General features: G+C 42.6%; 1 protein-coding gene and 1 pseudogene across 1 annotated transcript; both read left to right on the forward strand.

Annotated features, from left to right (window-relative positions):
* The window catches only part of LOC147636545 (transcription factor FAMA-like), a 79,842-nt pseudogene extending 67,489 nt beyond the window's left edge, over nucleotides 1-12,353 (forward strand).
* A 114-nt stretch (nucleotides 12,354-12,467) lies between these two features.
* LOC147636546 (pentatricopeptide repeat-containing protein At4g04370-like) lies at nucleotides 12,468-16,430 on the forward strand. Its single transcript, XM_086799938.1, has one exon. It carries the CDS (start codon nucleotides 12,468-12,470, stop codon nucleotides 16,428-16,430), a length of 3,963 nt encoding a protein of 1,320 aa, XP_086656064.1.
* The last annotated feature ends 3,500 nt before the right edge of the window (nucleotides 16,431-19,930 follow it).

Raw genomic sequence — 19,930 nt, forward strand, 5'->3', positions numbered from 1 at the left:
GTTGTGCAAATTTCTAACCATTAATTTCTTTATGGCATAGACTTTCTCTTTTTGTTTTATTTTGCACCACCTAGCAAATACAACTTTGTTTTACTATGTTGATTATGCCACGATTTCATAAAATCTAGAGAGGCAAAATGATTTATTTTATTATAAGAGGTGCTTGCTTAGAAATAGGTATAAACAGATATGATATATCCAAAAAACTTTCGTTATACATAGATCAAAAGCATGCAATTTATGTATGATTGTGTGTAAAAAAGTATTGAACTACACTATTTTCTATTGTTTAAGGATGATTGTGTACATGGATAAAAAGGAATATGCTTTGCTCATGATTTGTATAAAGGAGGAGTAACCTATAAAGAAAATGATTATTATTGTGTGTAAAAACATTAACATATGATGTATATATAGAAAATGGTGTGATTATGTATAGTAAATGATGTGATTATGTATAGAAAATGATGCTCCTTGTGGTTCAACTATATGTATGGTTTTAGGGTGATCAAGCTTCTATAATAGGAGGTGTCATTGCGTTTATGAGGGAGTTAGAGCAGCTACTTCAATGTCGAGTCACAAAAATGGAGGAGCTTGATGGTAAATCTAGTTGTAATAATGCAAGCAATGCCACCATTGGTGGCACCATCACTACCACAACAACAACAAAGCACGATGAGCTATGCTAATCCTCCACCTAAGAATGGTGTGGCATACATGTTGGTGGATAGCATGATGATGGAGAGCACGGAGAAGGTTGCATATACAAAGTCTACCACATTGGACATTGAGGTTAAGCTAGTGGATGAATGTAATGCCCTCATCAAGAACCTCTCAAAATGATGGCCCTCTCATCTCCTCAACACCATCTCTACCCTTGAAGACCTCCACTTAATCATCCTCCACACCAACATCACCACCATGGATAACATCGTCCTCTATTCCTTCACCATTAAGGTATACAAACATGCTTCATATCGGTTGATTTGTTGGCATCACATTTTATAACCCATAATTGGTTGAATATTATGTAATCTTGCTACCTTTTATATCATGCAGGTATATAATGAATGTGATTCCAATGAAGAGAGAAAATTGCAACATCCATGCACGAGATTTTATCCGGCTCATTTGAAGTCCTTCCAAATATTAATAGGCTCACATTAGTGGACTTGATTGATAGTATTGAACTGGCATTCCAAGCTACATGTGTAAACCTTAGCATTCCAAGATATATGTATGTGTAACGCTTGGCATTCCAAGCTACATGGATGTGTAAACCTTGGCATTCCAAGATATATGGATGTGTAACCCTTGGCATTCCAAGCTGTGTGGATATGTACTAGATGTGTAATCCTTGTAAATAAAAAGAACATAGTATTTTCCTAGTGCTTTATTATGTGGGAAAATACTTGAAAGCCTAAGTTATCATAGCTTGAAACCTTAACTATTAGTTATTGATGTTTAAAAAACTAATGACACTAGTAGTTCAAAGCTTGACAAAGAATCTTTTGAAAAATTGCTTGCACAAGAAATCATTTTGAATAAGTGAGACTTTTAAAAATAGCATGAGCTCCATAGTGTATCTTAAGAAGAGATTTCAAGTCAACATGAATAAAGTTCATAATAAACTTAGATGAAAATGAAGGGTATGTAAGTGAGACCTTAATATGTACATTTTTTGCAATTTATTATTTGAAAATGAAGGGTATGTAAGTGAGACCTTAATATGTACATTTTTTGCAATTTATTATTTGAAGTCTAAAGGTATTTTTTTAAAAAAGTGCCTTGTATTTGAGTGCTAAAAGTATGTTTTTTCAAAAGTGCGTTGAATGCAATCAATTTTTGTGGGGTGACATCATTAATGATGGGTTTAATTCTGAGGAGGTTTATTTACAATGAATATATATACCAGCAACGCATAGATCACAAGGTATGTATAAACTAGAGAAAAACAATACCACCACATAAAGATCCTAGGCATAGTATACTTAGCATATCAAGAACACATGTAGCGACTTGGATAATGCACATAGTGTATGCACCTTAAAGACCACATGGGGACAATACTAACCATATAAAAGGTTGCATATAACCAGTTCTCCCCATCTTCTATGGACCATATAGACCACACAAAGACTATAGTAGGAAAATAAAGATCACATGGAGCCCATTCCGATAATGCACATATCATATGGACTGCACATAATAGACAAGAACGATACAACCACATAAATATCACATGCAACCCTGGGGAATTCACTTTCCATAGAAAGGGGACATTACCTGCGTGCATGAAACTCATTAAAACCCCTGTTTAAGTTTCTCTATAAAAAAAAAGCTATACCCCTCTCTAAGCATATGAGTCCTAATTATGAAATTCAAGTACCCCCTATTTAAGGTTTAAAAATCAAAGAGTAGATATTGTTGTTATACATGTGACAAGTTGCAGCCCATGTAAGTAGCATGGATGTACGTGCTGGAAGCACAAAGACCTACATGTACTCTCCAAAAATTGTTCCATGTGTGTATAGTAAACTAATCAAGATTTCAAACTACACCACTGGATCACATATTATAAAATACAAGAAGAAACGAAACCCCAACTTTCATTCTCCCCCCCTGCTCCCTTGTCCCCCCTCCCCCCCGCTACAATAAATCCCCCTCACCCCCTAACTTATAAGCTTAAGACCCCCCTTCCAAAAACCCTCCTCCCTTACACTCACGTGATACCATAGGATATGGCTTGTGAATCCCCTGGTCATGTAACCCATTATGATAATGTACACACCCTATGGACCATATAGACAATGCGTAAATCCCATTTATAGCATGTACATGACCAATTATAAAGCAAATTTATGACAACACATATATGGACCATCTCGGCCATAAAGACCACAGAGAATATACATACCATTTATGCCATATAGACCACAAGGAAGAAATGATCACCACACGCACATGATCTCCACATAGGCCATACAGACCACACATGGAATATACTAAGATCACATGCATCATCCCATTCCAATCGTACAAGCTAGACCAAGATGATACTGAGTATGTAAAGATTGTGAGGAGCCCATCCTAATGTACATCCCACATGGACCATATTGATTGTATAGGCCACATGGACCATATCAACCTTACACGTTACACCACGATAACACTGAGCATATAAACATCTCAAAGCTTGTTTTGACTATGTGAGTACCATATCAACCGAACAAAGCATGTATAACCATGTAAAGATCTTAAACAACCCATCTTAACCATGTATAGCCCACATGGACCATGATGAGCACAACATGAGAGATCAAGCACATAGAGATCACATAGAGCCCATTTTGCCTAATATAGATCACATGAACTTCACATGGGCTATATAGAGCATACCTGGGGGTCCAAGCATATCAAGTTCAGATACACAACTGGACTATATGCTTGGTGTATTGACAATACAGACCACATGGGGACAATGTTTACCACATAAAGATCACATGCATCCTCAAGGGGGTCCAAGCATATCAAGTTCAGATACACAACTGGACTATATAGAGCATACCTCAAGGGGGTCCAAGCATATCAAGTTCAAATACACAACTGGACTATATAGAGCATACCTCAAGGGGGTCCAAGCATATCAAGTTCAGATACACAACTGGACTATATGCTTGGTGTATTGACAATATAGACTATATGCTTGGTGTATTGGCAATATAGACCACAAGGGGACAATGCTTACCACATAAAGATCACATGCATCCCATTTCTACCCTATATAAACCATAAAGACCATATGCACCCAACCATGGGCTACACATACATTTCATTTGGAGGTCATCCCAACCATACAGGTGCTATATGGACCATATAGGTCATGCAAACAACCCAACGCCACCTTACACGGATCATATAGACCATATGGACCATATAACGGCTATAATGAGCAACATTAATGGCTACAATAAGCACATGAAGATCGCTTGTAGGAATCGTACATGTGCCATATACACTATACAAACCATATTGGGACAATAACAACTACAGAAAAATGATATCTAGTCTATTTTCACCTTGTATGGACCATGTAGACCAAATGGACAGACCATACAAACCACATAGGGGGAGCTATATTGTAAGCAGATACGTACCACATGGACCATGCAGTTGGACCAAAGATCTCAGGCAATCTATTTTGACCATGTAGAGCATACTGTGAGAAGAGAGAGCATACAAAGATCATATAGAGCCCACTCCAGCCATGTATACGGGACACATGGATCATACAGACTACACCGAGATGACATGAGCGTGTAAAGATGTCTGACAATCCATTCTGACCATGTCTATAGACCACATGGACAAAGCACATTGTGAAAAGACGAAGCTAGTGGAGATCATGTAGAGCCCATTTCAACCATATGCATATCACATGGACCATATAGAGCACACATTGGGGGTACGTGAACCACCACATAAAGATCACACACAACCCATTCCCACCTTATATAGATCATACAAACTATAGGGACAACACATGGGCTATATATTGAGCATGTACAAATCACTTGCACAAGCCTCCAATCATAAACATTCTATATGGACCACTTTGAACACATACAAGCTATATCAAGCACATAAGGGTCACATGTTGCACATTGCCACCTTATGTGGACAATAAACACCATTCATCTTGTCCACGCGCCTGACCACATTAAAATCACTTATGGTCCACCATAATCATGCACATGCTATGGATTATCTAGGCCATATACACAACATATTGTTACTTTCTAGGTACCATATAGACCATACAAAGGCTATCTAATGGCTATACCGAGCACATTTAGATTAGTGAAAGACCATTATAATCATATGTGCGGTATGACTGGGATGGCCTTGAACTAATCTTAATGTGCTCGATATAGCCGTTAGGGATAACACATGGCCTATATAATGAGCATGTACATATCACTTGCAGAGGCCTCCTAATTGTAAACATTCTATATGGACCACTTTGAACACATATAAGCTATATCAAGCATATGAGGATCACATGTAGCCCATTGCCACCCTATTCATCTTGCCCACACGCTCTACTAACCATATTAAAATGACTTATGGGCCACCATAACATGCACATGCTATATGGATTATCTAGGTCTCATATGCAATGTATTGTCACTTTCTAGGTACCACATGTTATCATATTATAGTAGTGATGTGTGTGAACACACTTAGGACCGCCGGGGCACTTTTTCCCTCACTAGGAGGTTTTTTCCCCCGTGCATTGTATATACGCCCATTATCTTCTAGGGCTTGTTATCTTTCATTTTTGGCACTCATAATACACTACTGTGTTGTGCTCAAGCTTCCTCATCTTCTTGAAGTTGTGTGTGCATTCCTGCAACCCTAATTCCAACAATTGGTATCAGAGCAGGCTTCCTCCTCCCGGGCAGCATCACCGGCACCTGCCGCTTCATCTCCTCCGATTGCGACAAGGTTTCACGAGCGTCTGCAGGTTAGTATATGCCGTGGGGGAGCCCGTAGGGCTTGGTCATTTCAGAATTTTGATCTGAAGTCATTTCGCCCTCCGTTTTTGCATTCCAAGTACTGCGCAGGCAAAATCGTCCTACTGTGCAGATTTTCTGTCAACATTAAAATCTGCAGGACAGGTGCCCATTCGTCTGTTTTGGGCTGTGCTACATAGCACAGGTCGATTTTATACAGGTTTACCTCTTACAGACAGCATTTACATCTAGTAGTACAGTCATTGGCCATGGCTGACAACAATGATGTATTCCGCATGTTGGCTGCTGAGGATAAGTTGGATGGCACCAACTATCCATTGTGGGCATATATGATGCGACATGTATTGGTAGCAAAGGGGTTATGGAACATTGTGCAGGGTATTGATGCACGTCCTATTGTGGCTGGGAATGCTGCAAACACATCAGAAACAGGTACTGTTGATGATGGTGCAGGCACAAGTGCTGTAGCAGCTGTTCGAGAACCACCACTTTCAGCAGAGCAGATTCGTTGGGATGGTAGAGATGCGCAGGCTCATGCCTTGATTGCGCTGTCTGTCAAACGTACCATTATCCCACATATTCGCTCCTGCAGGACTTCTAAGGATGCTTGGGATGTACTTGCCACATTGTATCAGGCAAGAAATGAGGCTCGTGTTGCTTATCTCCGAAAACAGTTGGAGAGTGAGCATATGAACGAAGGTGATTCTATGGATAGCTTTTTGACAAAGATCAAGGATTTCAAAGAGCAGCTCATTTCTGCAGATGAAATCCTGTCAGACAGTTCACTTGTGCAGACTGTTTTGAATGGTCTACCAGATTCTTATCAGGGTTTTGCTTCCACTCTTCGCTTGATGATGAAAGGCAATCCCAATGCCTTATCATTTGAGGAGTTAGTTTCTGTTTTGCTGCAAGAAGACCAGTCAAGGCAAAACAGGAATATTATGCGTGTCGCAGATCAAGCTTTCGTTGCTAGTCAGAGAAGCGGGAAAGGTAAAGCTGGCTTTTCTTCTAGTAAGCAGAAATCTGCAAATGCTGCGCAACCAAAGAAGGAAGACAAAGATGAGAAGAAGGGTGACAAACAGAAGACATTTTGCAAGTACTGTAAGGGAAATGATCATGTCATCAAAGCGTGTCCTAAGCTGGCTGCGAAAGAGGCTAAGAAGAAAGAGGCTGGTATGGCTGTTGCAGATGCCTCTCCTTCTAACAATGAATCTGCTAATGTTGTGCTAGATACAGAATGGGCATTCAATGCGCAGTGCAGTTATGACCCATCTTTGCATGACACATGTATGTCTGCAGTAGATTCAGATGTATGGTACTTTGACAGTGGTGCCACTAAGCATATCACCTCGCAGCGCAGTTTATTCACTTTCCTTGAGTCTGCTCCCACAGGGAATACTGTCACTTGTGCCAATAACTCCTCTTATCCCGTTAAAGGAGTTGGACAGATTGTGCTGAATGTTGCAAATGGCAACACCTTTACACTTTTTGATGCATTGTATGTGCCAGGGATCAAAAAGAATCTGCTGTCAGTCTCCGCATTTGCCAAAACAGGTTTGGTTGTAAAATTTGTGGATGACAGATGTACTGTTCATGATCTCTCTTGTGGTGACATCATTGTAGCATCTGGTTCACTATGTCGAGGGCTGTATAAGCTCAATATGGATGGCAAATGTGTAGAGGATTCAGCATGTGCTATTATGGATACGCAGGCTATTTCAAATGCAAAACTGTGGCATGCACGTTTTGGTCATCTGAATTTTGCAAGTTTGCTGCGCCTGCAGAAATCTGAAATGGTGTCTTCTTTGCCTAAGCTTGAGGCACCTGTCAAGCATGTTTGTGAGGGCTGCATATTGGGTAAAATGCAGCGTGCTTCCTTTCCCAAAGATGGATCAGTGAGAGCTGAACGCAGATTGCAGCTTGTTCACAGTGATGTTTGTGGTCCCATGCAAACTCCATCATTTGGAAACTACCTTTACTTCGTGACTTTCATTGATGATTTTACTAGGCATGCATGGGTATATCCTTTGAAGGCAAAGTCCGAAGTGTTTTTGTGCTTCAAACAGTTTTTGGTTATGGCTGAAAATGTGTCAGAAAGTAAGATGGGCACCCTCCGTTCAGATCGAGGGGGGGAGTATATGTCTTCAGAATTTAATGCATTTCTGGCTGAGCGTGGGATAAAACACCAATGTACAGTGCCGTATACACCACAGCAAAATGGTGTGGCTGAGAGAAAAAACAGGTCTCTCATGGAAATGGCAAGATGTATGGTTAAGAGTCAAAGTCTACCACATGGTTTTTGGCTTGAGGCTGTCATGTGTGCCACTTATGTACTAAACAGGTGTCCCACCAAAGCATTACAGGTTGTCACTCCATATGAGGCTTGGCATGGCCGCAAGCCATCTGTTGGCCATTTACGTGTTTTTGGTTGCCTGGCATATGCATTAGTGCCTGTGCAACATCGCAGAAAATTGGATGACAAAGCTGTCAAATGTATTTTTGTTGGATATAGTGCTGAGAGCAAAGGCTATCGTTTGTATCATCCACAGACAAAGCGCATTTTGGTTAGCCGTGATGTTGTATTTGTGGAAGATGCAGTTCAGCCCTTGGTTTCATGTACTAAGGAGACAGATATCAGCTCACGTGATGTCTATGATACATTGTTGCCTCTTTTCAGTGGTGCACAGTCAAGTGCAATACCTCATGAGGCAGTTTTTCAGCCTATGCAGGTTTTAAATGATGGCACAGATCAGCCCATATCTGATGCAGATGTGCATGATGCACTTGAGGATGAGAGACAAGAGATTGAGGGCTCTAGGAACATGCCTAGATGGCTGGTGCAGACTTTGCGTGACAGCAAGTTGGATGCCCCTTTGTCTAGTCGCACTCGCTCTGGCTCTCATGGTGCCTCTTATGCGTCAGATTGTTATGCATTGGCTGTTTCTAGTATGTGCGATGAAAGTGAGCCTGTTTCATTTGATGAGGCACAAAGTTCAGAAAATTGGATGGCTGCTATGCAAGCAGAATACGATGCTATTATGAAGAATAGTACATGGTCTTTATGTGACTTGCCCCCTGGCAAGAAGGCCATTGGCACTAAGTGGGTATACAAATTGAAGCGTAAGCCTGATGGCACAGTGGATCGCCATAAGGCTAGGCTTGTTGCAAAAGGTTATGCTCAAGAGAAGGGCATTGATTTTGATGAGACTTTTGCTCCCACATGTCGTGTGACCACTGTTCGTAGCATCTGTGCATTAGCAGCTCATAATGGTTGGAATGTACATCAGCTGGACATAAAGACTGCGTTCTTAAATGGAGATTTGCATGAGGAGGTGTATGTATCGCAGCCTCGTGGTTTTGTTCAAAGAGGGCAGGAAAACAAAGTGTGCAGGTTAAAAAAGGCTTTATATGGTTTAAAGCAAGCTCCACGAGCTTGGTATGAAAAAATACATGCATATTTGACTGCACATGGGTTTCAGAATAGTCCAACAGAAAGCACTTTGTATGTTAAACGTGTGGATGGTGTACATCTAATCATTGCTCTCTATGTCGATGACATGCTGCTCACAGGACCAAATGAGAGTCATATTGCTGATTTTAAGGCTGTTTTGAATGCCTCTTTTGAGATGTCAGATTTGGGGCATTTGCATCATTATTTGGGGATACAATTTAAGCAGTGTGATGGAGGTATTGCTTTGTGTCAGACAAAGTATATTGAAACATTGTTGCGGAGATTTGGCCTTGAAGACTGCAAGCCTATTGCTACTCCAATGGAGACAGGTTTGAAGTTGAGTCTTCATGATGCTGGAGATCACTTTGATGTCACACTCTATCAGACAGCTGTTGGTTGCCTCATTTATGTATGCATTACGAGGCCAGACATTCAGTTTGCAGTCTCACAGGTGAGCAGATTTATGCATAGCCCAGGCATTAAGCATTGGCAGGCAGTGAAGCGTATCTTTCGCTATTTGAGTGGTACTCGGCATCTTGGGTTGTTTTATCCCAAGGGGGGATCATTGCCGCCAGATTTACATGCTTTTTCAGATTCTGACTGGGCTGGTTGTTATGACACACGCGTGTCCACGAGTGGTTTTTGCTTCATGCTTGGAAGCTCATGCATATCATGGTTGAGCAAGAAGCAGCCTACTGTGGCCACTTCTAGTTGTGAAGCTGAGTACAGGGCAGCTTTCACAGCTACGGTTGAGTGTGTGTGGCTCAGACGCCTTATGGCTGATTTGGGTGTTGGGCAGCCATCTGCCACCACCATCTTCACTGACAGTCAGAGCGCATTGGCAGTTGCGCGGAACCCAGTGTTCCATGCTCGTACGAAGCACATTGAGGTGCACTACCATTATGTCAGGGAGAGACTCTCTGCAGGAGAGATCAGTTTGGCTTATGTGCCAACACAGGATAACCTTGCAGACCTTTTCACAAAGGCTCTGCCTCGTGAGAAGTTCGAAGCTTTTCGCAAAGCTTTGGGCTTACTCCCTTTTGTGGATTCGTCCACATAGCTAGACACTTCCCTATACATGAGTGCTAGCTCTTGTTCACCGCATCACTCCAGGGGGGATTGGTTATCATATTATAGTAGTGATGTGTGTGAACACACTTAGGACCGCCGGGGCACTTTTTCCCTCACTAGGAGGTTTTTTCCCCCGTGCATTGTATATACGCCCATTATCTTCTAGGGCTTGTTATCTTTCATTTTTGGCACTCATAATACACTACTGTGTTGTGCTCAAGCTTCCTCATCTTCTTGAAGTTGTGTGTGCATTCCTGCAACCCTAATTCCAACACCACATAGACCATACAAAGCTATATTGAGCACCATAATGATGCACATGCTATATGGATTATCTAGGCCACATGCGCAATGTAATGTCACTTTCTAGGTACCATATAGACTACCTAATTGCTATATCGAGCACATTAAGATTAGTTGAAGGCCATCCTAATCATATGTCCCGTATGCACCATGTAAACTATTAAAGAACAATACCAACTATATAAAGATCATATGAAAACCCAATCCCACTTTAAATAGACCATATAAATTATACATGCCACACAAAAACCATAATAAGCACATAAGGATCACATGCAACCGATTTTAACAATACACGTACCATATGGACCTCAAGGACCAAATGGGTGGAATAGGCACCATTTAAAGATCACATGTATAGCATACAAACCATTGGAAACCCACACTCGCAACATGCACTGTGACCAGATACAAAGCACATAGGGCCACACAAGCGGACCATTTCGAGCATTCAAATATAAACCACATAAGGGATATTCCAACCAAGTAAATTGTCACATGCATCCTATCCTAATCATATATTCCCTAGTGCAACAATACTAAGCATGTGAAGATCTCGAACAACCTGCCATGACCATGTATAACACATAGCACCACATATAACACCAAGATGATAGCATTCAAACGATATAAACCACACAAGGAATACACTGACCATGTAAATTATCACATGCATCCTATCCTAATCATATATGCCCCACCGCAACAATATTGAGTATGTGAAGATCTCAAACAACCTGTCTCATGACCATGTATAACACATATAGAGATCACATAGAGCCCATTCCAACCATGTCCGGGACATATACCACACCTAGGTAACATCAAGCATATAGAGATCACATAGAGCCCATTTCAACTTTATGGGCGCCATCCAAGGCTAGGATTTATGACATCATGCGGATGATGCATGTGTGTCCATGGTGCACATGGTCCATGCCATGTCACATGCTAACATGGACTCATCACATGTTGACATGGACATGTAAAGTGCCACATCATCATAGTAGTCCACATAAGCAAAACCCATGGAACCAAGCTCGCCACCAAAAAACAAAACTCGTTGCCAAATGCTCTGGTCGCCAAATAAATTAACCCCTCTACTTTTTGCTACTTTTTGTTTATGTTTTTTTTTTGTGCACAAGTATACTTGCATTCGTACTTGTATTTTCATTATGCGCATTTTTGGAGTGCAAGTTATAGCTTTGAGAATAGTTTTAGTAGTTTGCATTGTTTACTTGCTATTAGAGGAAACCTGCTGATCCAAGCCCAATACCATATCCTCAAACTTCAAGTTGAGGAGGTAGATGCAAACTTTGAGACTAGATGCTCGTTTGGGCCTCATATCCCCAGGACCAGGTGCCCCTGAAAGATCTCCTTCAACATTTAGAGCGACCGAATATGGAAAGATTAGTTTGCACTTGCATGTAGCCTATTTGGCACTGTGCCAAACCTATCTAAATCGTCTCCAAACATCCTTCCCCAATGGCTACCATCCGGTATTTAATTGTGTCTTGTGAAGTATTCACAATGACAACTCCTTATAAAAAGGGGCTTTCAAAAGCTACTTGTGTAGTTACAAATAGAGATGGAGCCTTTATTTCCAAATAAGCTACTAAATGTTTTTTATATTAAGTGTCTCTTCCTACACCTAGAGCTCTTTTCCTAAATGTTTCACATTTAATGTATCTATGGTTCTGTAGGACTAATATTTAAAAAAAAAGCCGATTCAAGACCACTGAGATGCTTTAAGGGGGTTGTACAAAGGGAACCACTTTTTCTTGCAATTTGTATGCATATAGCTTCCTATCTATTACATATCAACCAAGGCACAAGGGAAGGGGGGGAAAAAATCCTCATTTCTAAAAAAAGAGAAAAAAAACCCTCAGATTAACCCTTTGTATTTCGATTGACCCTTTATATCCAGGCTTCCATTCATCATTCTTAATGTCTTTAACAGCTTCTTATGTCTTTAGCAAGGCGCGGATTGAGCACTGACGTGGACGGGTGTGTACGAATTGGAAGGATGAGGAGTCGTGAAGCATTTAATCATACAATTTCACTCAGTCGCATGTTTATGATCTCTCTTGAATCCGTGGTGTAATATGCCTGCCTTGGCTTGCTTTGAACTAACTTCGTGCTCGAGCGTGAACTGCCAATCCTCCATCGTTCCTCTTCCCAGCAAGAGCTTAGACCCCACAAGCGATCATGAAGAGAGACCCATCTCCAATTTTACAGACAACAGGCTGGTGTACAACAGAGGCTCCAGAGATTACAAGCGTACGGTTATGGCCAGTGTAGATTCTCAGAAACGTGGGGGCCTTGATACTCCCTGGCAAACCAATCAATTGCACATCACCAATACCATGGTTGCATCATTGGATACATCAGGCCGTGAGATCCAATGGCTTTGCCAATATGGGGAGCTGGACATGGCTCTGGCTGCCCTTCTCCACATGGACCATCATGGCATTGCTCCTTCCCACCGTGTCTATTGGTGTCTCTTGAAGGCTTGCAACATCAAGCAATCACTATATCATTCCAGGCAAGTGTCTGTGCATATGACACATGAGCCTCAATACAATTGCCATGACATAAAATTCGAATTGATGCCGCCTCTCAGCGACTACTTGATTGCCACATTGGTCAAATGTGGTGGCCTTGATGAGGCCCTCCAAGTTTTCCACAAATTGCCACTCCGCACAGTTTTTTCGTGGACAGCAGTGATTTCTGGGTACGTCGATCGAGGAAAAGGTCACGAAGCGTTACAAATGTATCAAAGCATGCTGGAGGAAGGTGTGGAGCCAAATGAACACACGTTTGTCAGTTTGTTCAAAGCTTGTGGCAGCATACCTGACCTGGAAAAGGGCAAGGAATTACATGTGGAGGTATGGAGGAAGGGCTTTGATTCGGATGTCTTTGTGATTAGCACCCTTGTCAGCATGTATGGCAAATGTGGCAGCGTATGGGAAGCAGAGGATGTGTTTTGTACATCACCTCAACGCAACTTAGTGTCATGGAATGCAATGCTCTCAGCCTATGGTGAGCAAGGCAATGGAGAGAAGGCTTTACAGCTGTATAGGCAAATGATGGAGCAAGGTATAAGTCCAAACGATCGGACTATTGTGATTGCTCTTCAAGCATGTTGTGTGCTTGCAGACACAGATGAAGGTGTCATTGAGGGAGGGCAACTTTACAAAGCGATGCCTTTCATTCTTGGCCAAGCATTACATGCTGATGCCCGGAGATACGGCTTAGAGAATTCTGATGTCTATGTCAATAACACACTTATTAGTTTGTATGGCAAGTGTGGTAAGATCCTGGAAGCAGAGAATGTGTTTGCTAGGTCCATGGAACACAATGTTGTATCATGGACTCTGCTTCTCTCAGCACATGTTGAGCAGGGCAATGGAGAGAAGGCTTTGCAGCTGTACATGCATATGCAAGATCAAGGCATGAATCCAAATGTGCGTACGTTCGTAACTGCCCTTCAAGCATGTTGCACCATTGCGGAGAAGGAAGAAGCTGTTCTTGTGGAAGGGCGACTCACAAAAATGATGTCTCTGGAACTCACCCAGGCATTACATGCTGATGCTGAGAAGGAGGGCTTTACCTCAGATGTCTTTGTTGGGAACACACTTGTTAGTTTGTATGCCAAGTGTGGAGACGTAGTTGAAACAGAGAATGTGTTTCATGAGCTGCGTGAGCTTAGTGTTGTGTCATGGAATGTGATGCTCTCAGCATATGATGCGCAGGAAGAAGGAGAAAAGGCTATCTTATTATACAGGCAAATGCAAGAGGAAAGAGTGACTCCAAACGATCGGACACTTGTGAATGTCATTCAAGCATGTTGCACACTTGCAGAGAAGGAAGAAGCTGTTGATGTGGAAGGACGATTGACCAAACCTATGTCTTTGGAAATTGGCCAGTCATTACATGCACATGCTTGGAAGAAGGGGTTCAATTCAAATGCCTTTCTTGGTAACACACTCATTTGTATGTATGTCAAATGTGGTAGCATTTTGGAAGCAGTAAATGTGTTTGATGGGCTACCCCAGCGGGAGGTTGTTTCATGGACTGCTTTGCTGTCAGCATATGTTGAGTTAGGTGAAGTTGAGATGGCTTTACAACTGTACGGGAAAATGCAAGAGGAAGGTATAAGCCCAAACGAGAGGACCTTTGTGACTGTGTTGCAAGCATGTTGCATGCTTGCAGAGAAGGAAGATGCTGTCTTAGTAGAAGGGAAATTGTTGAGATTGAAGTCTCTGGAAATCGGCCAGGCATTGCATATTGATGCTCAGAGGAAGGGTTTTGACTCATTCATCTTTGTCGGGAGCACCTTAGTAAGTATGTTTGGCAAATGTGGAAGCATCTTAGAAGCAGAGAATGTGTTCCATGTGTTGTCTCAACGTGATGTCGTGTCATGGACTGCGATGATGCTTGCATATGTTGACCAAGGTGAGGGAGAGAAGGCCTTACAGGTGTATAGGCAAATGCATGAGGAAGGCGTGAGGCCGAATGAGCGTACTTTTGTGCTTGCCCTTCAAGCATGTTGCACGTTTGCAGAGAAGGAAGATGTGGTGATGTCTTTAGAAATTGGCCAGGCGTTACATGCCAGTGCCAGGAGAAAGGGCTTTGATCTGGTTGCCTTTGTTGGCAATACACTTATCAGTGTGTATGGCAAGTGTGGGAACCTTGCAGAAGCACAGAGTGTATTTTTCGGGTTGTTGCAACGCAATGTCGTATCATGGACTGTAATGCTGTCTGCTTTTATTGAGCAAGGTGAAGCAGAGAGAGCTTTACAGGGGTACAAACAAATGCAAAAAGAGGGTGTGAGTCCAGATGAGCGGGTCATTGTGATGGCCCTTCAAGCATGTTGCATGATTGCAGAGAAGGAGGAAGCTTTTATAAAAGGGAGACCAGCTAAAATGGTGTCTCTGGAAATAGGCAAGGCATTACATGCTGATGCTCAGAGGAAGGGATTTGACATGGATGTCTTTGTAGGTACCACCCTTGTGACTATGTACTTGAAATGTGGGAGCGTTGCCCTTGCAGAGGATGTGTTTAAGGGGTTGTCCCATCGTAATTCTGTGACATGGACTGCAATGCTTTCAGCATACGTTGAGCAGGGTAAAGGAGAAAAGTCTTTACAGCTCTATAGGCAGATGCAAGAAGAGTATGTGACTCCCGATGATTTCACACTGGTCAGCATCTTGCAAGCCTGCAGTGACACAGGAAACATGGAAGTATGTAGGCAAATTCACTTTACTTTTGTCTCGGTTGGATACGAATCGACTCCTCTACTAGCAAACACTCTCATACATACATATGGTCGATGTGCGACTATGGTGGATGCTCAGGCTGTCTTTGATGTACTGGCCCAGCCTGATGTGGTGTCATGGACTGCATTAATTGCTGGATATGCCCGAGAAGGGAACTATGCAGTAAGCCAGCAGACATTTGAGCAAATGCAGTTGTCAGGTATCAAACCAAACAGCTTCACATTTCTTTCGATTCTCTCTGCTTGCAGCCATGCTGGTCTTGTAGGCTCAGGTTTGGCCTACTATGAATCCATGAGCAAAGATTATAGCCTGGTTCCAGAGATGGAGCATCATGTCAGTATGATAGACCTTGTGGGGCGTGCAGGAGACTTGGCACAGGCAGAAGACCTTGTATTGAGAATGCCAACGCAGCCAGATCTGGCTGTATGGTTATGCTTGCTAGGTGCCTGTCAAAAGCATGGCAATGTGGTGCTTGGAAAACAGGTGCTCGATTGGACTATGCATCTACAACCTGACCGTGCTGCTTCTTATGTTCTGATGTCAAATATATTTGCTGATACCAGTCTTTGGGAATGTGCGAATGATTGTAGATTGCTAGAACCAGCATGGAAGAAGTCAATTGATTATGAGAAGCAATTGCTCTCTTCTAAGATAAGAGGCCATAGGCATGCACAGCATGATTTTTGTGACTTGCTGCAAAATCTGAGTGTAAAGCCCAAAGAGAAAGGGGATATCCCACAGATGGAGCAAAAATCTAGTGGTTTGGTGAGAATGGTCCTTGTGTGAACATGCACATATACAAAGACTGCGGATGGTGCTCCACCATTTGAACCAGGCAGTAGGTGCTCAGGGGGGGTTTCCTTCAATAATGAAGACTCTGATGATGAGCTGGCCCAACGTGAGAGAGCATAACATGCCATAATTGTATATACAATGGGCAAACGATATCATCTACAAAGGTTCTGTCCACTCCTCACACAACCCTGGAGGAAGAGGTAAGTAAATAACAAAAACCCCCAAAGGGAAAAGGGGTTTGTGGCTTTCTTTCTTTCTGGAAGCTTTCACAGAGCAAGATCAAGAGAATGACCTCTTATGGCTACTGAATGATCATGGATGCACTTCTGATGGCCCAGCATATATGAAAAAGATTCAACCATGTGGTTGTCTGGCCAATGAGGTGATAGCTCAGTGGTGAAGGTGTTTGTCAAGGACCAAGAGGTGCTGGGTTCAAAACCTCACTAGGTGCTGCCTTGGTGGCATCGCCTATACGGGTGGATAAAAAGGCATCTACGGGCGGTGAAAAAACGGTAACTACTTGGGCCTAGGGCCAGTCGGAAAAAAGAAGCTCTGGTTGTCTGGGTGGCAACGCCCTCAATGGCTATCTCGCAATGCATGGTTGAATCTATTGTGAGCTCAAAATGTGACAGGCCTCCATAATAGAGACATCCCTAAACTTTTCCAGGTGCGAAGTCAGATCCAGCAGCCCATCTGGCTCTCCTTTACTGGCACATTTCCAGGAAACCAACACTAAGGGATGGCTTTTTGATAACTTGATGACTCCTACAGTGAGTTACGGGGCTCCTCCCTTTTGAGGGCTGGATCTTGGAGAGGAGGATTGAGAAGCTACAGGTGATGATGTTCCCCTGCATGATGTGGAGTACAACCCTCCCTATCACACTCCATCGTGTTGGTAGAGTTTGGTGCAGCACCCTGGAAGTAGACGCACTCTTCCAAACAATGACATTTCTATACTGTTCCTATACCCTAGGCCATTCACTTTAGTCTGGATCCACCCCTTCTACCCCTCATCATCTGCCAGAATATTAACAGGCTCGTCTGTTCCGACCTACTTCACCTGCACACTCATACTACATGGCTTGCACTGCCACAGTTATTCCCAAGTTGCAGTTCTATGGAGTTCACTTTCTGTGGTCTACAGAGGATGGCTTCATTCAGAAGGGTGGCTATCACGATAGACAAATGCCGCATGCTGTGTGGATCGCAATAAGGCATATCTAAGTTTCATCACACCCTCAAGGGAGAGCAAAGGGTTTTGTATGGGAGGACAGGATATGTGGTTTTTCTCCCTACAGAGGAGCATTATATCTACAAGTGCCCTGTGTATTATGAGATACGTGAGAGATTCCATTCTCTTTCCAGGGAGGGGTTTGCGTATCCGAGTTTCACAGGAGATTCCATCAGAGGCATAGAGTTGTTCCTCCAACAATCTGGCCGTGCGAAGCTCCTTAAACAAAATTAGCTTCTTCTCATAAAGAGGGCCTTACAACATAGAGCTAGCTAGTAATCGTGCGGTTACAATGACGAGCGTGGAGCATTTCTTTCCAACTCCAAATGTGGTCTATCCCTTGAAAAATTTAAGCTTGAAATTTCATTTGAAGGGTTTTACAACTAGTTTTCTTCTTCTGTAGTGATGACAACATCACAAACACTACCACTCTATGGCCATACAAGGTATAATCCAAGAGTGGCCTATTAGAATATGACATCGCAATCACTACCACGCTATGGCCATACACGATATAATATAAGAGTGGCCTATTAGAATTCGAAAATATGTCCAGAAACCATTCTCTCTCTTCTAACATTGAACACCACTTTGTGTTTGTTGCATCTTTTGTGTTCGTTACTTGATCGTGTTTCCAGCTAACGTTCCTTGTCATTGCGAACGACACCCTATTCGATCAGGGTATGAATAAATCCTCGTGGTCGCTCGGTAGAACCTTTCTAATCTCGCTGATTGAAAGAGCATGATTGGTAATCGTATGCGATATGTATTGTAGGCTCGAATCTCACCTCTTTCTTCGTTAGGCCTATATGGTAGCACGTCCCCTACAAGTCTGGCGGTTTGCTTTAAAACTCGTTAGAGTTTGATTTGCTCTTATCAGTCGAAGGGGGCAAGGGACTCGTGGGAGGAAAGCCCATCTATTTACTTCATAAATTTCCATGCTAGAAATTTCGATTCGGAAATTAGTCGAGAGAGATCAATCACGGCTCCGTCCTTTTTCCATGGGAGACGTCTTTCTCTGCGCCAAGGCGGCCGTGCGCCCGTAGGCCGAGGCCGGCCGACTGCTGCTGAGCTTACTTCAGCAAGGTTTCTTTTTTCCGCATGAAAAGCTAAGTACACATTTCCACACTTTTAAGATGGGCGTTTGGTTGCAAAATCAACCCTCCCCAAAGGCACAAGTGAGTTCACAACCACAAGATGTATCTTTTTTGCTTGGCTATAGTTATAAAAGTCAATTGGAAGCTTTACAATGTGTGGAAATTGGCCCTAAGCCACTGGGTTGGAAGTTGCTTTAGCAAAGATCAATTATTACCTTGAGGTCATCGGTCCCTAGCTTGGTGTGAGATCCCACTGCCCCCCTTTGTGCACCGGATTCCCGGTTGGTAGCAGCGGAAGTAGCTTCCTGTTGCGCGGGGCAGGGTTTCCCACTCGGGGCCTCGCCCTCGAATGTCCAGGCACGAGACTAAACTGGTGGTCATTTCGAAACCAAAACCGGGAAAGTTTTCCTTGCTCAGAAAACGGGGATAATTCCACCTTTTTGAATTTCTTAACAAATTTTCTAACGGGGTCAAGAGACTAAACTAACCTTCATCTGATTAAACCAGATAGAAGGAAAACTATTACAAACTTAACTTGAAGAAATCAACACTTTTTTCCTACTTGAATCAGGCACAGCCGTTGATCTATTCATTTGAGAAGTCTTCAGGCTTTTATTTACCTACTCGAGTTCTAAGTGTATTTCTATTAATCAATTTTATTATTAAAACTCTATTGATTCTAGCCTAACCCCATCCGGCCCATGGGTTAGCCACCATCCAACCACTGGAATTGGTAGAACCAGACAAGTACTCATCCACCCATAATTGAATGCCTTTCTTAACTTTTGCTTTAGAATACAGATACGCACACACTCCTCTTTAAACTTTAACTTATAAAACAATCCATTGACAAACAATTATTGGTTACAGATGTCATAACTCAAAATTTCCATCCAATCCTTGTTTCTCAACAAAAATAGTATTACTCTGGACTCTTCGTTGAGACCAGCTGGTCAGCAACGAGATCCAGTAACAGATTACAATAAACATTGGTCCATCATACAATATCTTCCTCGACATACACATGGGTGTCGGCACCATGAGCCCGTGCATCGCCTGGTCAGAACCCTCCAGGATCCTCCTTAGGTATCCTGGCACTTCACTCAGGGACCGCTTCGTTGGCCCTCGTCCATCGTACCGGAAGCGTACCATTTTAACCATAC

This window comes from Cibotium barometz, chromosome 7 (genome assembly GCF_041138505.1).
Source record: "Cibotium barometz isolate CiBa-2024 chromosome 7, ASM4113850v1, whole genome shotgun sequence".
Lineage (NCBI taxonomy): Eukaryota > Viridiplantae > Streptophyta > Polypodiopsida > Cyatheales > Cibotiaceae > Cibotium > Cibotium barometz.